This window comes from Cynocephalus volans, chromosome 6 (assembly GCF_027409185.1).
Source record: "Cynocephalus volans isolate mCynVol1 chromosome 6, mCynVol1.pri, whole genome shotgun sequence".
Lineage (NCBI taxonomy): Eukaryota > Metazoa > Chordata > Mammalia > Dermoptera > Cynocephalidae > Cynocephalus > Cynocephalus volans.
Genome location: NC_084465.1, coordinates 60,787,541 through 60,806,046, shown reverse-complemented (window position 1 = coordinate 60,806,046; position 18,506 = coordinate 60,787,541). Strand labels below are relative to the sequence as shown.

General features: G+C 35.9%; 1 protein-coding gene across 1 annotated transcript in view; it reads left to right on the top strand.

Moving 5' to 3' along the window:
• Positions 1 to 17,659, top strand: part of ELAPOR2 (endosome-lysosome associated apoptosis and autophagy regulator family member 2) — a 107,198-nt gene extending 89,539 nt beyond the window's left edge. Inside the window, exons 15-20 of the mRNA XM_063100294.1 lie at positions 1,701 to 1,890; positions 3,141 to 3,237; positions 3,882 to 3,983; positions 13,099 to 13,225; positions 16,274 to 16,452; positions 17,476 to 17,659. Of these exons, the coding sequence (XP_062956364.1) occupies positions 1,701 to 1,890; positions 3,141 to 3,237; positions 3,882 to 3,983; positions 13,099 to 13,225; positions 16,274 to 16,452; positions 17,476 to 17,659 (879 nt within the window). The remainder of the gene's footprint in view (positions 1 to 1,700; positions 1,891 to 3,140; positions 3,238 to 3,881; positions 3,984 to 13,098; positions 13,226 to 16,273; positions 16,453 to 17,475) is intronic.
• The last annotated feature ends 847 nt before the right edge of the window (positions 17,660 to 18,506 follow it).

Here is an 18,506-nt window from a genome sequence, read left to right as displayed (position 1 = left end):
GAAAATTTCAAACAAAAGGATCTATAAATTTTATATGGTATGACATTTGTTCTGTCCTGATTTTACATGGGGTTGTTCAACACACCCACTAGATTGGTTAGTCACTCAGTTCACTCAATTAATATAGATTAAAGAGCTGTTGTGTGCCAGATACTGTGTGAAGCAGTGAATAAGATTAATTCCATTATTGCAGTTCTCAGTCTTATTCTTGTATCACGCTGTCCCTGTCCATCTTCTCTCCTCTTCTCCTCTTCTTTTTCCTTCCTTTTTATTCTTTCCTTTTTTAGTCTCTGATATTTTCCTGTTTCCTCAGTAATTTCTCTCTGCTCCTTTCCTTTGCTTCTTCTCGGCTTCAATAATTTGATTTAAGATGAATAAAAATATATTGTACCCATATTGTGGTGAGAAGGCCTGGTGGAAGAAAAATTTGTAGGTTAAAATTGCTACATTAAGAGAAATTATTTATACTTAAAAAAAAAATGCCCATCTGTACATATTCCACATTTAAGGCCAATAAAATAATTTTCCTATTTTTCTTTTTACATTTCTTTGTAGAAATTATGGAGCAAGCTATATAGTCCTTTGTAGTGGGACTATAGTATATTTATTTAAATATACTATATTTGGATAGTCTTCTGATTTTTATAAATATACCTTCCAACTAACCTCTAAATGATTAAAAACGTATACCCCATGTGTTAGTCCATTTCTATTGCTTATAACAAAATACCTGGAACTGGGTAATTTATAAGAAAATGAAATTTATTGCTTACAGTTTTGAAGGCTGGGAAGTCGGAAGTCCAAAGTCCAGAGAACACATCTGGTGAGGGCCTTGTTCTTGGGGACGGCTTTACAGCAATGCAGGGTGTCACATGGCAAGAATGGCAGAGCAGAGAGAAACAGCTCCTGGTGCATTCTCCTTTTAAAGCCCTCAGAACCATGCCTGCCACCGCCACTACGCCATCAAATGGATTAATCCATTCACTGTAGCATGGTCCTTACAATCTAATCACCTCTCCAAGGCCCAACCTTTCAACTACCATAATAGGATTTCCCCCACTCGACAGTTACAGTGGGGATTAAGTTTTGGGGGGACATTCAGTCCAAGGCACCACATATTGCCTTCAACTTGTTGTGTAGTTGAACAGATGCACATCATTGAATCTAAGAGTAGGTGAATAAAGATACTTGCAGTGACAAACTGTTTAGAATTCAGTTGTCCTAGGATTTTGCTGCAGTATGGCTTTATGTTTTCTTCTTCAGCCTTCACATTACCTTTCTGCCACCCATAGTCCCATAAAGGAGAAGAAGGAAGACCAACTGTTTTTCTTTGGCATTAAAACTTTCATCAACAGTTTGCTGGTCTCCCAGCATGTATTGTTATCCTATGAACTGAATGTTTCATAGATGACTTTTATTTCCTTAACTTAAATGGCTTTTATCCAGCACCAATGATGCTTGTAGTGGGAGGCTCAGTGCAGCCTCGATTTACCGTATTCATATAACTGCAGTGGCTCTCAACACTGGTTGAATGCTGGAATTGCCTTGAGAGCTTTCAAAAAATACTGGTGCCTCGGCCTCACACCAGATCAGTTAAATCAGGCTCTCTGTGGTGAGGGGACAGCCACTGCTCCACCAGAGTCACTAGTTTAGAAACTGACATTCAATAAAACCTCTCCTTGATGACTTTGTTCTCCTAGGGGAAGAAGATGGCCCTCTGTACCAACAATATAACTGACTTTACAGTAAAGGAAATGGTGGCAGGGTCAGATGATTACACGAATTTGGTAGGAGCATTTATATGCCAGTCAACTATTATTCCTTCTGAAAGTAAGGGTTTCCGAGCAGCCTTATCATCACAATCCATCATTCTGGCAGATACATTTTTAGGTAAGTTTCCTTTGGATCACATATGCATGCATACATTTACCCTACAGTTATGGTCCTGATAGCTTGTCACTGCATTGGTGTTTACCATAGATGATTAAGGTCCACATTAAGGTTAAAAAAGCTCCTACAAGTGGGGTCTGCTGATCAGTCTTAGAGAGTACAAGAAGCTTCAGAATTTATGGATTAACTCATATGCAGTATGATGTTTTCTGAGGGTCTGTGCCTTTCATCAGACTCTCTGAGTTTAAGAGGCAAAATAATTTTAAAAGCCAAAACTAAAAACAAGATAAGAATAGTAAACAAACAATGTAAACCTAAATCATAATATATGCCACCAGTTCTTATCATCTTTTCTCATACCAGAGGTAAGCTGGTGCCAGGTAACAAAAGTGAGGGTGCTGAGTTTTATTCTCCATGTGCCCTTTCTGTCTCTGTGGTCCTGGCAGTTACAGAAAAGTTTTAAGAAAAATCTAGATCTCTAATTAGTGACTTTTAGGGATAAAATTCATTGGAACCTCTGGGGCGGGGGTTAGAAATCTATGGGTTTAACAAGCTTCACATGTGATTCTGATGTGCAGGCAGATTGGAGAACCATTGCTATAGACGCTAGAGGAATTTAACTTTAAATTTCAGCACCAAGGTCAGTTACTGGGCCTGTGCTTAGCATCAGAACTCTGTGTCAGAAGCAAAGGTTGCTGTAACTGTTTGCAATTTGGCTCTGCCATCATTTTGCCCACAAGAAATAGGAAAAATGCCCTGATTTCCTGCTTATTATGTTAAGAAAATTTTTGAGTTATTTTTTTGAAAATTATTAGGGCACAAAAATTTTTCTTTGTCAAATATGTCTATATTGAATGTGAATAAAAAGCTATATTAGCAAAACAGATCTACTCATTTGGCAAAACGCAACAGAGGATGACAATTTTAGTAGTTGATTTTTGAAATGTTAGAACTGGAAAGGATTTTATAGATCATCTAAATTACTGCATTAATTTTACAGATTCAGGTAATAAGGCCCAGGGAAGTGAAATAACTTAAGCAAAATTACAAGCTAGAGATTCTGGTTTTCTTTTTTATTCTGGAGATTTTGGAAAGTTTCTTATTCTTACCATGAATGCATTAATTTAATAAAATATTTATGATAAAATGACAGTTATCAAAGTAAAGCTATTTTTTGTTCAGATATACAGAGACTAAATAAACCTAATTTTTCCATATTGCTTAATAGTTTCTTTTTAAATGTCATTTAGGAGTGACAGTTGAAACCACATTGCAAAATATTGATATAAAAGAAGATATGTTCCCAGTTCCACCAAGCCAAATACCAGATGTGCATTTCTTTTATAAGTAAGTGAAGATGCTGCTGCTTTTGACTATCTGTTTTTTTTCTTAATCAAAAGAAACTCATATAAGGAACTCATATAATCATATACTTTCAATCCAGAATGGGAAATAAAATCCATGCGGATTTTATTGCAAGTTTCTAGTAGCAAAGAAGATATATTATGCCCCTTGAGGGTGCCTAACATGGTAACTTATACTTAATAGATAATCAGTAATTAATTCTTAAATAAGACTTAGCAAAAAGTAGGAAACATGTAATATTTTGAAAGCCTTGTATAATTTCTCTCAAATATATATGTTTACTCCATTGCCTAGGCAGTAATTGTTTACAGTTCACACATCAGAACATCAGCCTAAGTAGATATGACCACTTCCCTTAACATTTTTTTGATTATGATTTTGATTAAAATTATAATAGCTTCACTAAATACCTTGATGATAGCTTATCACTTTACTGGGAAAATAGTCAACTTTTCATAGGCAGTGAAAGTAAATGAGCTGAATTTATATTAAAATTCTAAATTAGTGAACTTTAATGCATTTTTTGTATTTGGTCATAAAGCATAAGAGCAATTATACACATGCTATTTTTGCCTTTGTAATCTGTATCATATCTGTTTTTAAAAATATTGTTTGCCTTATGATAGGTCTTCCACAACGACAACTTCTTGTGTTAATGGCCGATCAACCGCTGTGAAAATGAGGTGTAATCCTACTAAACCTGGAGCAGGAGTGATTTCAGTCCCCAGGTATTCTTATTTCTGTATGATTATTCCACATTTGTATTTATTATGAGGAAGAAAAAAATTCCTGAGTCTTACTATTTTAAACATATTCTCCACGGAGCTAAAACAGAAAGAGAACAGAGGAATCCATAGATTTTCGTTGTAGGGATGTGTTGCGCACCTGTTATGAGGAATTGGTCCTTGCCCAATCTCAATACTTCCCAGCCTCTTTTTCAACATATTCTTGTCCTATTTGCCTTGAGTATCTAATTCTCTTGAAAATTACTCAAATAATATACAATTAATCACAGAGTTTATATTCATGTATTTATTTTTACTGTTTAGCCTCAATTTCCTAGTGAGCTAGATTAGGAACTTTGCTGGATTATAGTACTGGATCAACAATTAACTAGCTGGGTGATCTTGATTAAGTAATCTAATCTCAGAGTCATAGTTTCTTTCTCTGAAAGGGGTTGGGGGCCAGGATGGATAATTTGTATGATCCATTTCCAACTCTTCAGTTTTTTGATTAATGGTGGAAGAATTACAAGATAAGTCTTACCTATATAAAATACATTATATTGTTCATTTAACTGATTTGCATTGAGGCAACAGCTCTCTGTAGTCTAGATCTGATTAGAAGAAAATAGCAATTTCATAGACTCACAAGAACTTTCAACTTAAAGATTGCTTTAGTGTCATGAGTGAGACTTAAATGTCTCTTGATTTTTATTTTTTCAGTTATTCATTGTTCTGTATGTAGATTATTTAGTTCTAATATTATGGTTAAGATGCCTTTGGATCATAGATTGATTCACAGGTTTTTCTCCATCAAACCAGCAAAAATATATAGTTTTAAAAACATGGCTGATAATTTTATTTTTGATAGTTTCACGATAACCCTTGAGTGATTTTAAGCTATCTTGCTTATGTCACATCAGGACTGGAAATCGGTGGTCTGAGCGCTGCTTTAACTATTTGTGTATTCTAAAAATAATTACAGTGGTAACAGTATTTTGGGCTTATTTTTGGGAGTAAAGGCATATTAGCATTCACTTCTCACCAATTGAGTTTCTTTGGTTCTCATAGACCTATGAATTAATTATTCTTTTCGCCTATTCAAGGGGAGAGAAGAATGTGATGAGATGAGTACATAATCAAAGGTAATATACATCAGTGGAAGGAACAGAGGGAGACTGATGCTCAGGGCATCACGTGGTAGAAGGTCCTTCTGCCAGCGTCCAGGCTAGAGCCAAGGCAACAAACCAAACTTTCTGTATGAAAATGTGTGCTCAGAGGTTCCAGCAATAAAAGCATTTTTTTGAATATTTTCTGATATTTCACCATACAGCTTTGAGTTCAGGTGCTTATTCTATTTCCTGTGGCACTCTGAGATTTTTTTTTGGACCTAGCAATTAACCTCTCTGGGTCTAGTCCCTAGGAGTCTACCTGGGGTAGAGTCTACTAGTAGAGTCTACTAGTCCGAAGACTAGTCTACCATGGCTTCCAGTCTTCTACAGGTCTCTGACTCAAGCAGATGATGTTATTAAAGACTAGGTCTGTCCGTTAGGAAGTAAATCACTCTAAGTCTTCCAATCTGTGTTCTGGTTCCTTAATGCAATAAAGAAAATAATCTCATAGGGTAAATGATGCCTTCTAGAAACTGAATTTTTCCTTGTAAGGAGAGGAAAAATTAAGTTTCTTTTTTGACCTCCAGCAATCTTTGCTACTTAGAGAATTTAACTGTTTTTGCCAACATTTCTCGAGATGACTTGCAGCAGAATACCTTGGGGTATCTATTTTAAAAATTGATTTCTGGGCCTTCCTTAAAATCTACAGAATCTCTGGGTGTTGAGCACAGAAATATTTTTAAAAACACAAGGCAATTCTGATGCATATTATTTGTCTTAACCCACATTTTGGAGATTTGGCTTATTTTTTCCTGAGATAGAAACTCAGACTTTGTTTTGCATTTTTGTGTTATTTAAAGCTAATTCAAAATGTCTCAGTCTACAGCGTGGAATACTTCACCCATATGTTGATAAACTTTTATTTATAATTGATGCACACTGAAGTCTCAGGAGCTACTAAATGTGTCTAGATGTACTGACCTTTAGTTCTTTCTTGAGTTAATTTCCCATCAGGGCACAAGGGGGAGCTCGGGGACCAGAACATGAGAAACAGCACCTTGTTCTGAAATAATTAGAATTGTGTTAGCTGTAGGGCTAAATAAAGATTTTTCTACTAACAGGAAAAAAATATTAACAGAGCCAGATTCTTAGGCTGGTTCTGAAAAAGATTGACTTTGCATTTTTTCTGAGCTTTAAAATTTACAAGCGAGAGAGAGGGAGGTGCTAGCCAGACACTTGCCTTGAGAAGCCTCATATGCTGACCAAGAAATCTCAGAGGGAGTGTTTGACAGTGCGGAGGGGATGCCGTTCCCAGGAATTCTCCTTTCTTTGCCAATAATCTTGGCAAACCAGGCAAAGGCGACTTTAGCAGTAGTAATGTTGGTTGGGGTTCTATATCTTGCTGACCTGGGAAAATGAGAATGTCTTGAAAAAAAGTGAATGAGGCAGGAGAAATGGGGAAATTTCTGCTCTTTGTGTGTTGCCTAAGAAATTAAGAGGGAACAGCGAATTACCTGGGCTGTCTACTCATCTGCAATTGGAAACCCCAACCTGTCTGTTTGGTCTGGCAAATGTAGTTGCTTTCTAATTTCATAAAGTGTCTGGACAGTGTGAGACATTTTAGATAAAAACTTCACAGCTTGGTGTTTGTGGCAGATGAAATCTGACAGCTGGAGTGAACTTCGGAGATTTTCTTGTGCAGTTTGCATCTTGGGCAGAGACTAAATTGCTAACACAGTAGACTGCTAAAATCCCTAAATAGATGCCTCTCCAGCCTCTGCCTAAAAGGCTTCCCAAACCTCTAATTATGATCTTAGGTAGAAAGAGAAACTGGAGGCTCTGGAAGAATTTAAATCTAAGCATTGTGTCTAAATGGCTCTTTCCAAAACACAAGAAATTTTTGTTAGTGAAAAGAAACAATTATAACAAGTTTAAACAATTATAATAACAATTTTCTTATTAGAAAGCAGGCAAAAGGAACCATTTTTATTCTGATAATAGAGATATAGCATCTATGAGATCCTTGAGTCAAACCCCTTTACTTTACAGAGTAGGAAGCACTGCTGCCCTGGGTTGTATGGCTATAAAGTGGCACAGTCAAGATGGAAAGATTTCCTGCCATCCTGCTTTTATCTTGCCCTTTTTCCGCCTCCAATTCCTCATGTGCAGAGATTTGCAAAGAAGCACACTAAGAGGCAAATATCACGTTTATCCCAGAGGATAACTTAACTGATCTACAAGTTATTGGTGCTTTCTTTTAAATGAGTCATCTTTCTTCACACAGCATTTTTATTAATCTTATGAGTTAGAGAAAATCATCATTTCTCTCTCTTTCGACTCGTGACTATGTTTAATTGCTTGGGTAGTTTATAAGACAACCTAAAATTGTTTTGCCAAAGCATCTTTCAAAGTCCAAATTCATCTTCATTATCAATGTAACCTCTGGGAATATTGTTTCTCACAAAAGTGATGCTTCACAGTTTTATCCTGATAATGTTCAGAGGTGGAACACTCCAGGGGTTTATTCCACAGGCCCTGATTGAGTGTCTCTCTATCAAAGTCATCAGATCTATTGAATGCTAATGTAGTATTTTCTTTGGTCCTTGGAGAAGGACTGTTAAAGCCAAAAAGTCTACCCATTTTAAGAAGGTAAGACCAGAAAATGATGATTAAATGGATTCCTTGTTTTCTTTTTCCTCTGAACCATTTATGGACAGATAATAGATACGTAAATCTGTGCAAGTTAAATTAAAATGGCAATAGAACACAAAAGATTAAAACCAGATATGTTCTTAGAGCATTAAAAAATAAGGAAGCATATATAAGCATTATGAGCATTAGTGGAAACTAAAAGCCGTTATGATCAAGAAATGTAAAAACTCTAATACAGAACTGCTAAAATTATGTAATTCAAACACTAATAAGTAATCTTAAGACATGATATAAAAATAGCAAAAATTATTCATGAAGTTTTAGGATCAATTATGAAAGAAAGATGATAAAACTTGATTTTTTTTTACTAAAGATATAGAGTCTATAGATAAGAGAAACTAGGGAGTGTCAGTTAATTTAGTTTGTCCAGGTCTTGATCAGATGATGGGTTTTGGTAATTAACCTAGGATAGAAAGGGACGTTTTTGAAGGAGATTGAATCTAAGATCTATGGGTAAAAAAATTTTGTGTTCAAACTTAGTCTGCCATGGTCTGAATATTTGTGTTCCCCCAATTTCATATGCTGAATTAGCATGACCTAATCCAATACCAAGATGATGGTATTAGAAGGTGGTGCCTTTGGGAGGTGATTAGGTCATGATAGCTCTACCCACAAATGGGATTAGTGCCTTTATAAAAGAGACCCCAGAGAGCTAGTTAGCCCCTTCCACCGTGTGAGGACGCAGAAAGAAAGCACTGTCTATGGCACAGAGACCAAGACCTCACTAGACACTGATTTTGCTGTCGTCTTGATCTTGGACTTCCCAGCCTCTAGAACTGTAAGAAGTAAATTTATGCTGTTGATAAACTACCCAGTTTAGTGAATTTGTCATTGCAGCCTGAAAGGACTAAGACACAGTGATAAGCAATTTATACTCTCCAGCCGCAAGGCAAACAAAATTGAAGCAAGATGCAGTAGTGTTTTAAGGACCCCACATAAGGGGACTTTCTGCAAATGACAAGGCCTTCTCAGCAGAGATAGGCTGTTTTCTGAGAAGTCAAAGCTGAGGGGTAACACCAGCAGCTGGTTAGAGGCAGCATCACTCGTGCCAGAAGATGCCAGTCTGAATACCCTGACATAGGGGAATCTCAAGAAACCCACAGAAGCCCCTCATGAAAGAAGTTCAGCAACAATAGTGCCCTGGCACAAATGGTAAATGTTCTATGCATACAGGAGTACGGCCTTTCCCCCCAGTCTCCTGAGATGAACTCCAGAAGGATCTGAAACATACCGACAACATAGATAAATTTATTTTAACTTTGGATTTTGAATGAAGTTTTGGCAAAACAAAATTACACTAACTTATGAACTATCCAAGCAGTTAATAATAGATTGAGTATCACATCCTAGTAGTTCATAATCAAAGATTCTTCTCCATGGATTCATAATATGAACCAAGGAGATCCTGCTTTAGGAAAGATGACTTACTTAACAGACGACACTAACAGCTCGTTGCTCAGTTCAGTTATCCCCTGAGGAAATGGATCCCATTTTAGAATACAAGACCTAACTTCTTGAAAAGAGATGCATCTGAATTCTTACATGTTGCCAGTGCCAGCCCAACTAATAAGGCAATACTAGAAGCAAAGTAAGGAAACTGGGAGGTCTGTTGCTCATTTACCAATAAAACCTAATAGAGGTCCACCTGGCTTTCCTTTGATTTGGTCTTTACCTGGTCTTCACAGCACATCTGGTAATCCTGTAAAATCTCAGCCTCACATGTCCCAGTTATCCATGACTAGGTATTGCCTGGTTAGACATTTACTCAGTGGTTTCTGTGGTGACTGTGTAAACCAAATGTTATAAAAGAAGCACAGTTAGTCACACCTAAGCATTCCAGATTTAAAAAGTTGGGGTGAGGGGGTGGAGATGGTGGTGGCACAGGTAATCAAAGGGAAAAGTATTTCAAATATTTGGCGATAAAGCATTTATCTGTTTTACTATATGCTTTTTTTTCTTAGTAGGAGGAATTTTTCTCTACTTTTCAATTTATACTTTTAAATTTTCATTCTATAAGTGAATGCTGTTGAAATTATTATTGCTTCATATATCCTGCCAGTTCACAGGGAAAGCCTGATTCAAATTATGAAACTTTAGGTTTATAACAAAGGATCAAATTTGGATGTTCTACGTTTTAAATGATTCATTGGGTTAAAAGAATTAAAGAATTGATTCTAAACTACTTTTAACATAAGAGTATCTTCTAAAAAGTGAGATCTACCAAGAAAAGGCACTGAATCATTGTAGTGTTTTGACATCTAATGGCAGATTTATAAATTACATCAGTCTTGATCTTTTTTTCTTGTTGCAGTTTCTGAAGTTCTATCAGTTCATTAGGAAGTGATGTGCATTGTTAATAGTCTTTTATATTTTTTGCAGTGCTTTAAACTTCCCAAAATTGTTCTTTCATTTTATCCATTGTAACCACTCTGCGAAGGCAGTATAGCAGCCATTTGATTTTGACAAATTACAAAAATGAGGCAGTGGGAAGGAAGAGTTTAGTCATTTGTGGGAAAACACACAATCATTTGAAAGTCCAGTTAGAATAGTAATCTAAGTCTTCTCTCCAAAGGTTTTTGTAACGTTGATTAATTTTCTCGTTTTTTTAAAAAAAAATTTGTTCTTTTTTTCTTAAATGTTAACAGATTTACTCTTCTATTTTCCCAAAATAAATAGTTTGTTCACTCCTCTCCCTCCCACACCTTTAAAACTTCTCTGTGTTGGAAAGGTAAAGTAGAAAATAATTTGAGAAGAAATTTGGGCAGGAAAGCTTATTGGTAATTTTTGCTAAATGATCATCAGATAAGTGTAATTACTTCTGCAAATCATTGTTGTACAAATAATTGTGCTCTTGAAGAATTTTTCTAATTGGTCACCCAATCTTTAAAAAAGAACAATTTTGAGTTGCTCTTACTGATCTAGGTGGAAAGTATAGATAATATTTTATGTGGCATGTTTTTTATCTGTTGTACTTATTATTATTATTTTCACCTTTTTTTTTTTTTTTGAGGGTGACCGATAAGGGTATCTGAACCCTTGACTTTAGTGTTATGACACTGTGTTCTAACCAACTAAGCTAATCAGCCAAACTCTTTGTTTCTTAGTCTGAAAATATTCATTACTCCTTTTTTACAAATATAGAAATTAAGGCAGATAAGAGTTAATCTGTTTTTTAAGAGTCATCATTTGCCATTTTTCTTCACTCTGACAAATAATTCTGGGCCTCTGTTGTTCCATATTCTAAAAAATGTTGCTTTTATTTACTTCCTGTCCATGTCTGCTGTATCTCTAGCACATGGGCACTTTGGAAAGATGGGCATGTAAAAATGCAGTCCATTTTTGGATAAGTAGATTTTTAAAATGTTCATATTCTAAACTAAGAGTCTGAAATTTTACTTTGGTAGACTGAAAATTATAGTTTTAGACTGTGTACCATTAGAAAGGCATTTGAAGGCGGTGTTTTTTGTCTTCTTCTTATCATTGTGTCTATGTTTTTGCTAGGTGTTTCAGGACATCTCTACTCAGCACCAGCTGAGGTCTGAAGGAGGTTTTCAGGGAAAAGCCTAAATTTACATGGCTTGACTTAAGGGAGCTGGAAGTGTGGTAGACAAACTAAGAGAACAATATTTGCCTGGTTTTAATGAATTCATGAGCAAAACAGCCATTCTCACTAGAACCATTCCAAATAGCCTCCGGATTCAGTCAGTAAGGATTTGATACACAGTAACAGCAGGTTAATTTTTGAGCCATGCTTTGTTTATCTGTCCCTAAAATGAAAGAAGCAAGTTGATGTAATGGGCCGGCCCACCAGAAAGTAGAGTTTCAAGAAGTTTCCATTCAGGCACTGTTTGGTGGTTAGTTCAGAGTGGTCCTGCATCTGTGTCTAAGACTACGCATTATCTGCACAGTGATGAAGTTAGCCACCTTTAGAAGTTGCACCAGGCCAAGGAAAGCCAGGATTGCAAAATTGTTTGTATTACTGAGTTGTGTGTTGACTTGGTGGATGGTTGGTTTGTTTTTTCACTTTAGACAATTTTGTGATCATGTCCTTCCCCAAACCTCTAAGACCATCATCCTGTGCATCATTCTGTTCCCCAAAGCACCTTGCCTAAGTACATTACCTTAAACAGAAATCGCAACCTTTCTGACAGATGAGGATTTTCACTACTTAGTTCCTGCCCTGCTCTTAAAGCTCCAACAACAATGACCCACATGTGATCTCTTATCAACTCATGACACCATGTCATCCCCCTGGCAGGAATTCCTTTGCTTGCTTCCCTTCTATTCTGGCTAACTTCTGCTGCATCTTCTATATTCAGCTTAGATCTATCACTTCCACCAAGAAGCCTTCCCAGAGCTTTTTTTTTTTTTTTTTTTTTTTGGTCATTATCTGCATCTGTCTCTTTTAAATTTTTTTAAAAAGGCTTTATAGAGATATAATTTACATACCACACAATTCACCCTTTTAAAGTGTATAATTCAGTGGTCATTAGCGTATTTGCAGATATGTGCAACTGTCACCACATTCAATTTTAGAATATTTCCCTTACCTCAAAAAGAAACCCCATACCCTTTAGCTATCACCTTCCCATGCCCTAGACCCCTTCCCAACCCTAAGCAACTGCTAATCTACTTTCTGTTTCTATTGGTTTCCCCATTCTGAACTTTCATATGTATGGCATCATATAATATGTGGAAATTTGTGACTGGTTTCTCTCACTTAGCATATTTCATCCAAGTTTTGGCATGTATCAGGACTGCATTCCTTTTTATGGCTGAGTAATATTTCATTGTACATATATTTTGTTTATCCATTTATCAGCTGATGAACCTTTCAGTTATTTCTACCTTTCGGCTACTATAAATAATGCTGCTATGAACATTCACGTACAAGTATTTGTGTGGACATATGTTTTCATTTCTCTTGGGTGTATACCTAGGAATGGACTTGCTGGATTATACAGTAATGCCATGTTTAATTGTTTGAGAAACTGCAAGACTCTTCCACAGCAGCTGTGCCATTTTACATTCCCATCGGCAATGTATGAGGGTTGCAATTTCTCTGCATCCTCACAACACTTGTTATTATCTGTTTTTTTGATTCTAGCCATTCTACTGGGTGCGAAGTGTTATCTCATTGTAGTTTTGTCTCCTTTAGATTTTTTCTCCATGTCTGTTTCCTCAACATTCACAAAGTGCTCCCCAGTGTGTGATAGACACTCTAATGTTGATTGGAATAGATTGAATATGTTACAAAAGCTGTCGTTTTTGTTGCTGTTTTTCATTTTTTATTTCAGCAAGTGTCCAGCAGGCACCTGTGATGGATGTGCATTCTATTTCCTGTGGGAAAGTGCTGAAGCTTGCCCTCTGTGCACAGAGCATGACTTCCATGAGATTGAGGGAGCCTGCAAGAGAGGATTTCAGGTACAGCTCAAACCTGTCTAAGTGACTGTGTCATTGAAGATATAGCTGGTTAGTCTGGCATCACATAATAGAAACGCAAGTTCAGAAGCATGGCAATGCTTATACTTAGTGTGACACTGGTAGCATTTAAAATCAAGTTTGGTAGCTAAACTCCCATATGCTGGGGTAGCTGAGTTGTACACTGGACTTGAGGTCAATGAATATGGCAAGGGAATTATAGGCTGTTGATGTTTACCTGGGCTATAAAGAAATGATGTTATTGAACCAAGATGTGATTTACATAATGCAGCTATAGGTATAATGAAGATGGGGATGGTATAAATGACTCACCACAAGAAGCCATGTCTAAAAAGTAACGTGTATACATACATATAAAACCAAGATCCTACTCTCATTTTCTCTGCTTGTTCTCTATTTGTTAGCTTACTTGTTTCTTTAATAAAGTTGGGATTTTACTCTATTTTCTGTTTCTTTTTTGCATTTAATACATCATTAGGATTTTCCTTCTCATTAAATATTTTTAACACAATTTTTATTTATCGATAAATGTTATTTATATATTTTTTTATTTAATAATTCCCCTGTTAGACATGGGAGAAAAAATTTAAAACCCTTTTTAAAAATAAATAACTCTATAATAAACATCTTTGTTGGAAACTTGATTATTTCCTTACAGTTTATTACTAGGAAAATATACATTTTCACTTTTACCAGTAGTGTTTGAGAGAGCCTACTTAATTGCACTTGCTTTGAGTAGTATCATATGCAAAAACCCTCAACTTTGTCTGCTTCAAGACTACTTGCCTACCACCTCACCATCTCTAAATTTCATTGAAATGTCAGTAAAGAAGTGCAGGTGAAAAGATATCAACACCAGTACTGGGATCTCTAGTAGAGAGTACACCTCAGAGGATCAGAGATTCCTATGGGACTTGTGAAAGCTAGAAAGTAGATGGGATATGACTGATCTTCAGGTCAGCATGGAGTGGGGAACAGTTTTTCACTTTATATTGACTGAGAAGTACTTTGCCAGTTCTGTAGATATATCTCATACAGATGGATATGAAATTACATTTACACAACACAACAAGTCCTCCACGTATAGCTGATATAAATGAAAAGATCTACACAACTTTGGATAAAAGTGCCCTTATCAAATTGGATCTCAAAAATCCATACTGGTTTCTAAGTGTGTATTAAGCATTTACTTCCAAATGTCATGCAGTAGTAAAGATTTGAAGAGATACTGTTTTATCACTAAGAGGAATATTTTTAAATTTATCATCAAATTTATCTTACCCTGTTCACAAAGTATCCCTATATGCTAGAAGAATAAATTTTCAGCCACAGTGTCAGCCATTTTCTGTTTTCCAGTGATATCTGATCAAATGAAAGGATAAGGCTTTCTAACTAATAGTTATAGAATTATCAAGAGATTTTACCAGTAGCCTGATGTTTTTTCTTTGACAGTATTTGAGGAGCTTATTGAAAAGTTAAGCATTCTGGGTTTACAAGTATCTTTTTAAAGTTTTAAGATTTTATAAGACTGTCATTAGACTACAAAGCTTGCCGGTTTTCGTTGGGTGTTGCACATTTGGTAAAGACATAGAAACTCTTGCACAGTTTTTTTTCTTGTTAGAATGCTCTTCATATGAAATCAACATTTGCTGACCAGAGTTTGTTTTTCTCTCTGTTGTAATTATTTACACTTACAGCTGCAGCTGTTGAATTTGAACATGCCTCAGCATTCTTAGCTCATATTCTTGTAGAACTGATGTGACCCATTTTAAAAGTAATTTATTTGCACCAAGTTTAGTGAAAACGTTGCAGTTGTCATGTACTAAAAAAAAAAAAAAAAAAAAAAAGAAAATCACTAACGTCCTTCCTAAAAAATGTGCTGAAACTTCTCCAAAACTTGATTGATACTTTTCCTCAAAGTGATTAAAACTCTTCTGCACATCACTTTATGACTAACTGTAAAAATATGTTTACGTATATAAAACATGAAGTTAAACATTATGCTGTTCTCCTTCTGTTAGGGTGTTGATAAAGTGACCATCATACATCAGAAAATGAGCAAGAACAATTAATGCCCTGGGTCATGTAAAGTCATTCGATATGATCACCATGCAGATTGCTACTGGTCACTGTGCCTGCTCAAGTATATGAGGAACCATATGCACACTGCGCCCTGATTTTCTTTTTTGATGTCTTATTTGATCTATTTTAAAAAAGTGCTGGTTGAGATTCAGTATATTGATTTTTATTCATTAGCTAGTTGTGACTTGCAGTTTGAAAAACATTGACCTGAGAGGATTGAGTCATCTACTTTAGGGGGACGAGAGTACCTGGTGTGGGTAGTGGTGACCCAGAATAATGCCCTCCTTATTTTGGCATGGGGACGAAGGGTGCAGTCGGTGTGCCTACCCCACGCCGGTCACCGGATCTGCCAGCCGTGATGTGCCTATAAGCCTTGGGTCTAGGGTCTGCTCTTCTATTCCGGGGAGAGACTTGGGAAAATGCACGATGAGTGGGTAAAACCCATTCCAGTTAGTTATATTAAGCAACCTAAGCTTTCATTCAAAAACATGATTAAGGGCTGGCTGGTTAGCCCAGTTGGTTAGCGCGTAGTGTTGTAACACCAACATCAAGGGTTCGGATCTCCATACTGGCCAACCACCAACCAAACAAAACATGATCAAGAAGTCAGGGATCATTAAACATTTTAGGAAAATAGCCCAAAAGATGTGTCCGGTTGGAGTCATTATTCAACCATCTCAGCATGTAAGGAACTCTTCTGATGTGACAATCTATGTTTTATTTGGTTTTTGCATTTTTATTATTTCCTTGTTCACTCACTTCTGTATCTTTCTTCTCTTCTGAGTCTTCTATTTAATGAATGCTGAATAATCCTCTCTGCCTACTATGAGTAAAGGGTTAGCAAAACCTTTTCTTCTACATGAGAAATTGACCTTGTAGCAAATCTAGCTTTCAAAATTGAATCTGAACCTCATTTCTCATGTTGTCTGTGGTTTTATTCATTTAAAGGAAACCTTATATGTGTGGAATGAACCTAAATGGTGCATTAAAGGAATTTCTTTGCCAGAGAAAAAGTTGTCCACCTGTGAAACAGTTGACTTTTGGCTAAAAGTGGGAGCAGGTGTAGGAGCTTTCACAGCTGTTTTGCTGGTGGCTCTAACTTGCTACTTCTGGAAAAAGAATCAAAAGTAAGTAACCTTGTTGGAATGATCATATAAGAACATGAGGGTCTGTTTTGTTGTGATAATTTTAGACTTAATCATTATATAGGATAGAGTCTCTCAGAGACAAGAAATTTCTCCTAGCGAAGGAGTTGTAGGAAAGGCTTTTGAGAAAGCAACTAGAGGAAATGATTGTTATTCTGATAATAGAAAGATCATAGAACATTAGAGATCATGGAATTAGGTCAATCTCTTAAAAAACAAAGAAAAGTGGAGGCTCCATGTTACCCAGGTAGATGGTAGCAGAACTGAGATTGGAAGGCAGATTTTCTTTCTGTGTCTGTTTTGACATCATGCTGTCTTCTTGCCCATCCCCCCTTTTCTTTTTCCATTTCTTGTGGGCAGATATTTGCAAAGAAACAGACTAACTGCACAGGCAAATAATACATTTATTTATTCCAGTTCTCTGAGAATTGGGAATTGAATATTGAGTCCAACCCCTGAGTATATATATTGTTCTATTACATGATTTTAATCTTTTATTAAAATAATTTGTATCTCAGTAAGGCTATGGAAGTTCTATATGGTAATATCTGGGGACAACTGGAATATCTAGGGTGGGAAGTGCAAAGGAATAGTGATTTAGATAGTAAAGACCAAATCACTTGCCTGTTTGATATTTTCATCCCTATGAACTAAACATTGGAAAACTTAATAGAGAATTGACTTCCAAATATTCATAAATTAAGAAAATATATTCAGAACTCAAAGTTTTTCTTTGTTTTCCAAAAGTTCTTCAAAATTGGACAGTTTAGTCAAGGTAAAGTAAGTGGTAGAATTAACTATATTGGGCCGATTCTCTGACGTCCTGGGAAATATTTGTATGTAGATGGTAGATAAATGTAAGCACACCTTGCTATGGCTATAGGGGAGAGAAATTGTGCTACAAGACCATTTAATGAGCTGGCATATGGCCACCTAAAATAAGTATTAACATATAAAAGTAAACAGCCACTTTGTTATTTACTTATTTTATTCATCACTCCTTAGACTGGAGTACAAATATTCCAAATTAGTAATGACGACTAACTCAAGAGAGTGTGAACTCCCAGCTGCAGACAGTTGTGCTATCATGGAAGGAGAGGAAAATGAAGAGGAACTTGTATATTCCAATAAACAGTCACTACTGGGAAAACTCAAATCCCTGGCCACAAAGGTGAGAGCAGAATTTTAACCTGTTATTACCAGGCATTTATAAATTAGGGACCATATTAACCTAATAGTATCATTCATGCTCTGTCATTTATCACGGTTATATCTTACTGGGTCTTTATCCAGCAGATATACTCTTAGGAGTCCATGATGTAAAGGCAAAAATATTCACTGCAGCATTGTTTTTGCTGATTAACAAAGTGGAAAAAAACCACCGTAAACACCATCAATAAGGAGTTAGATGAGAAATTTTAATAGTTCAAAGTAATGGAATACTGTGCAACTCGGCAGCTGTTAAAGATTGAGATGTGTATGTGTACTGGTAAGTCAGTAGGTTCAAGATAAAGTAAAAACAAGTAGACTATCATATTTCTATTAAATATACATTTGTGTTAGCATTTTCATAGCAAACTGTTAACAATAGCTGCTTTTGGGGAACAAGGAACTAATGAGTGATTAGTCTTTGAAGTAATATATTTTTGTAATATTTGCATTTTCACAAAGATAATGTATTATTTCATAATTTAAAAAAAACCAAAAAATTTAGATTAGTAAAAAGATCTCATATTCATCCGTGCTTTTCTTTTTTGTTTTTATTTTATACCAAGATTATTTCACATAGAGAAAGCAAAAGTTATAAGAGCTATCGAGGTATTTAAGGTACCCTATCAGATGCCACCACATCTGTCAGCTTTGGGATGAGTACTGTATCCAAACATAACATGAAACCTTAAATGTTGTTTGAAAAAATGTTTTACATTGCTTTAAAATATGGGAAGTTACCAGCTTAACCCACTCAAGATTAAAAATAGAATGAAACAGAAGAAAGAAAGCACCTTTCAAACAGTTTATAGCAGAATGGACAAATG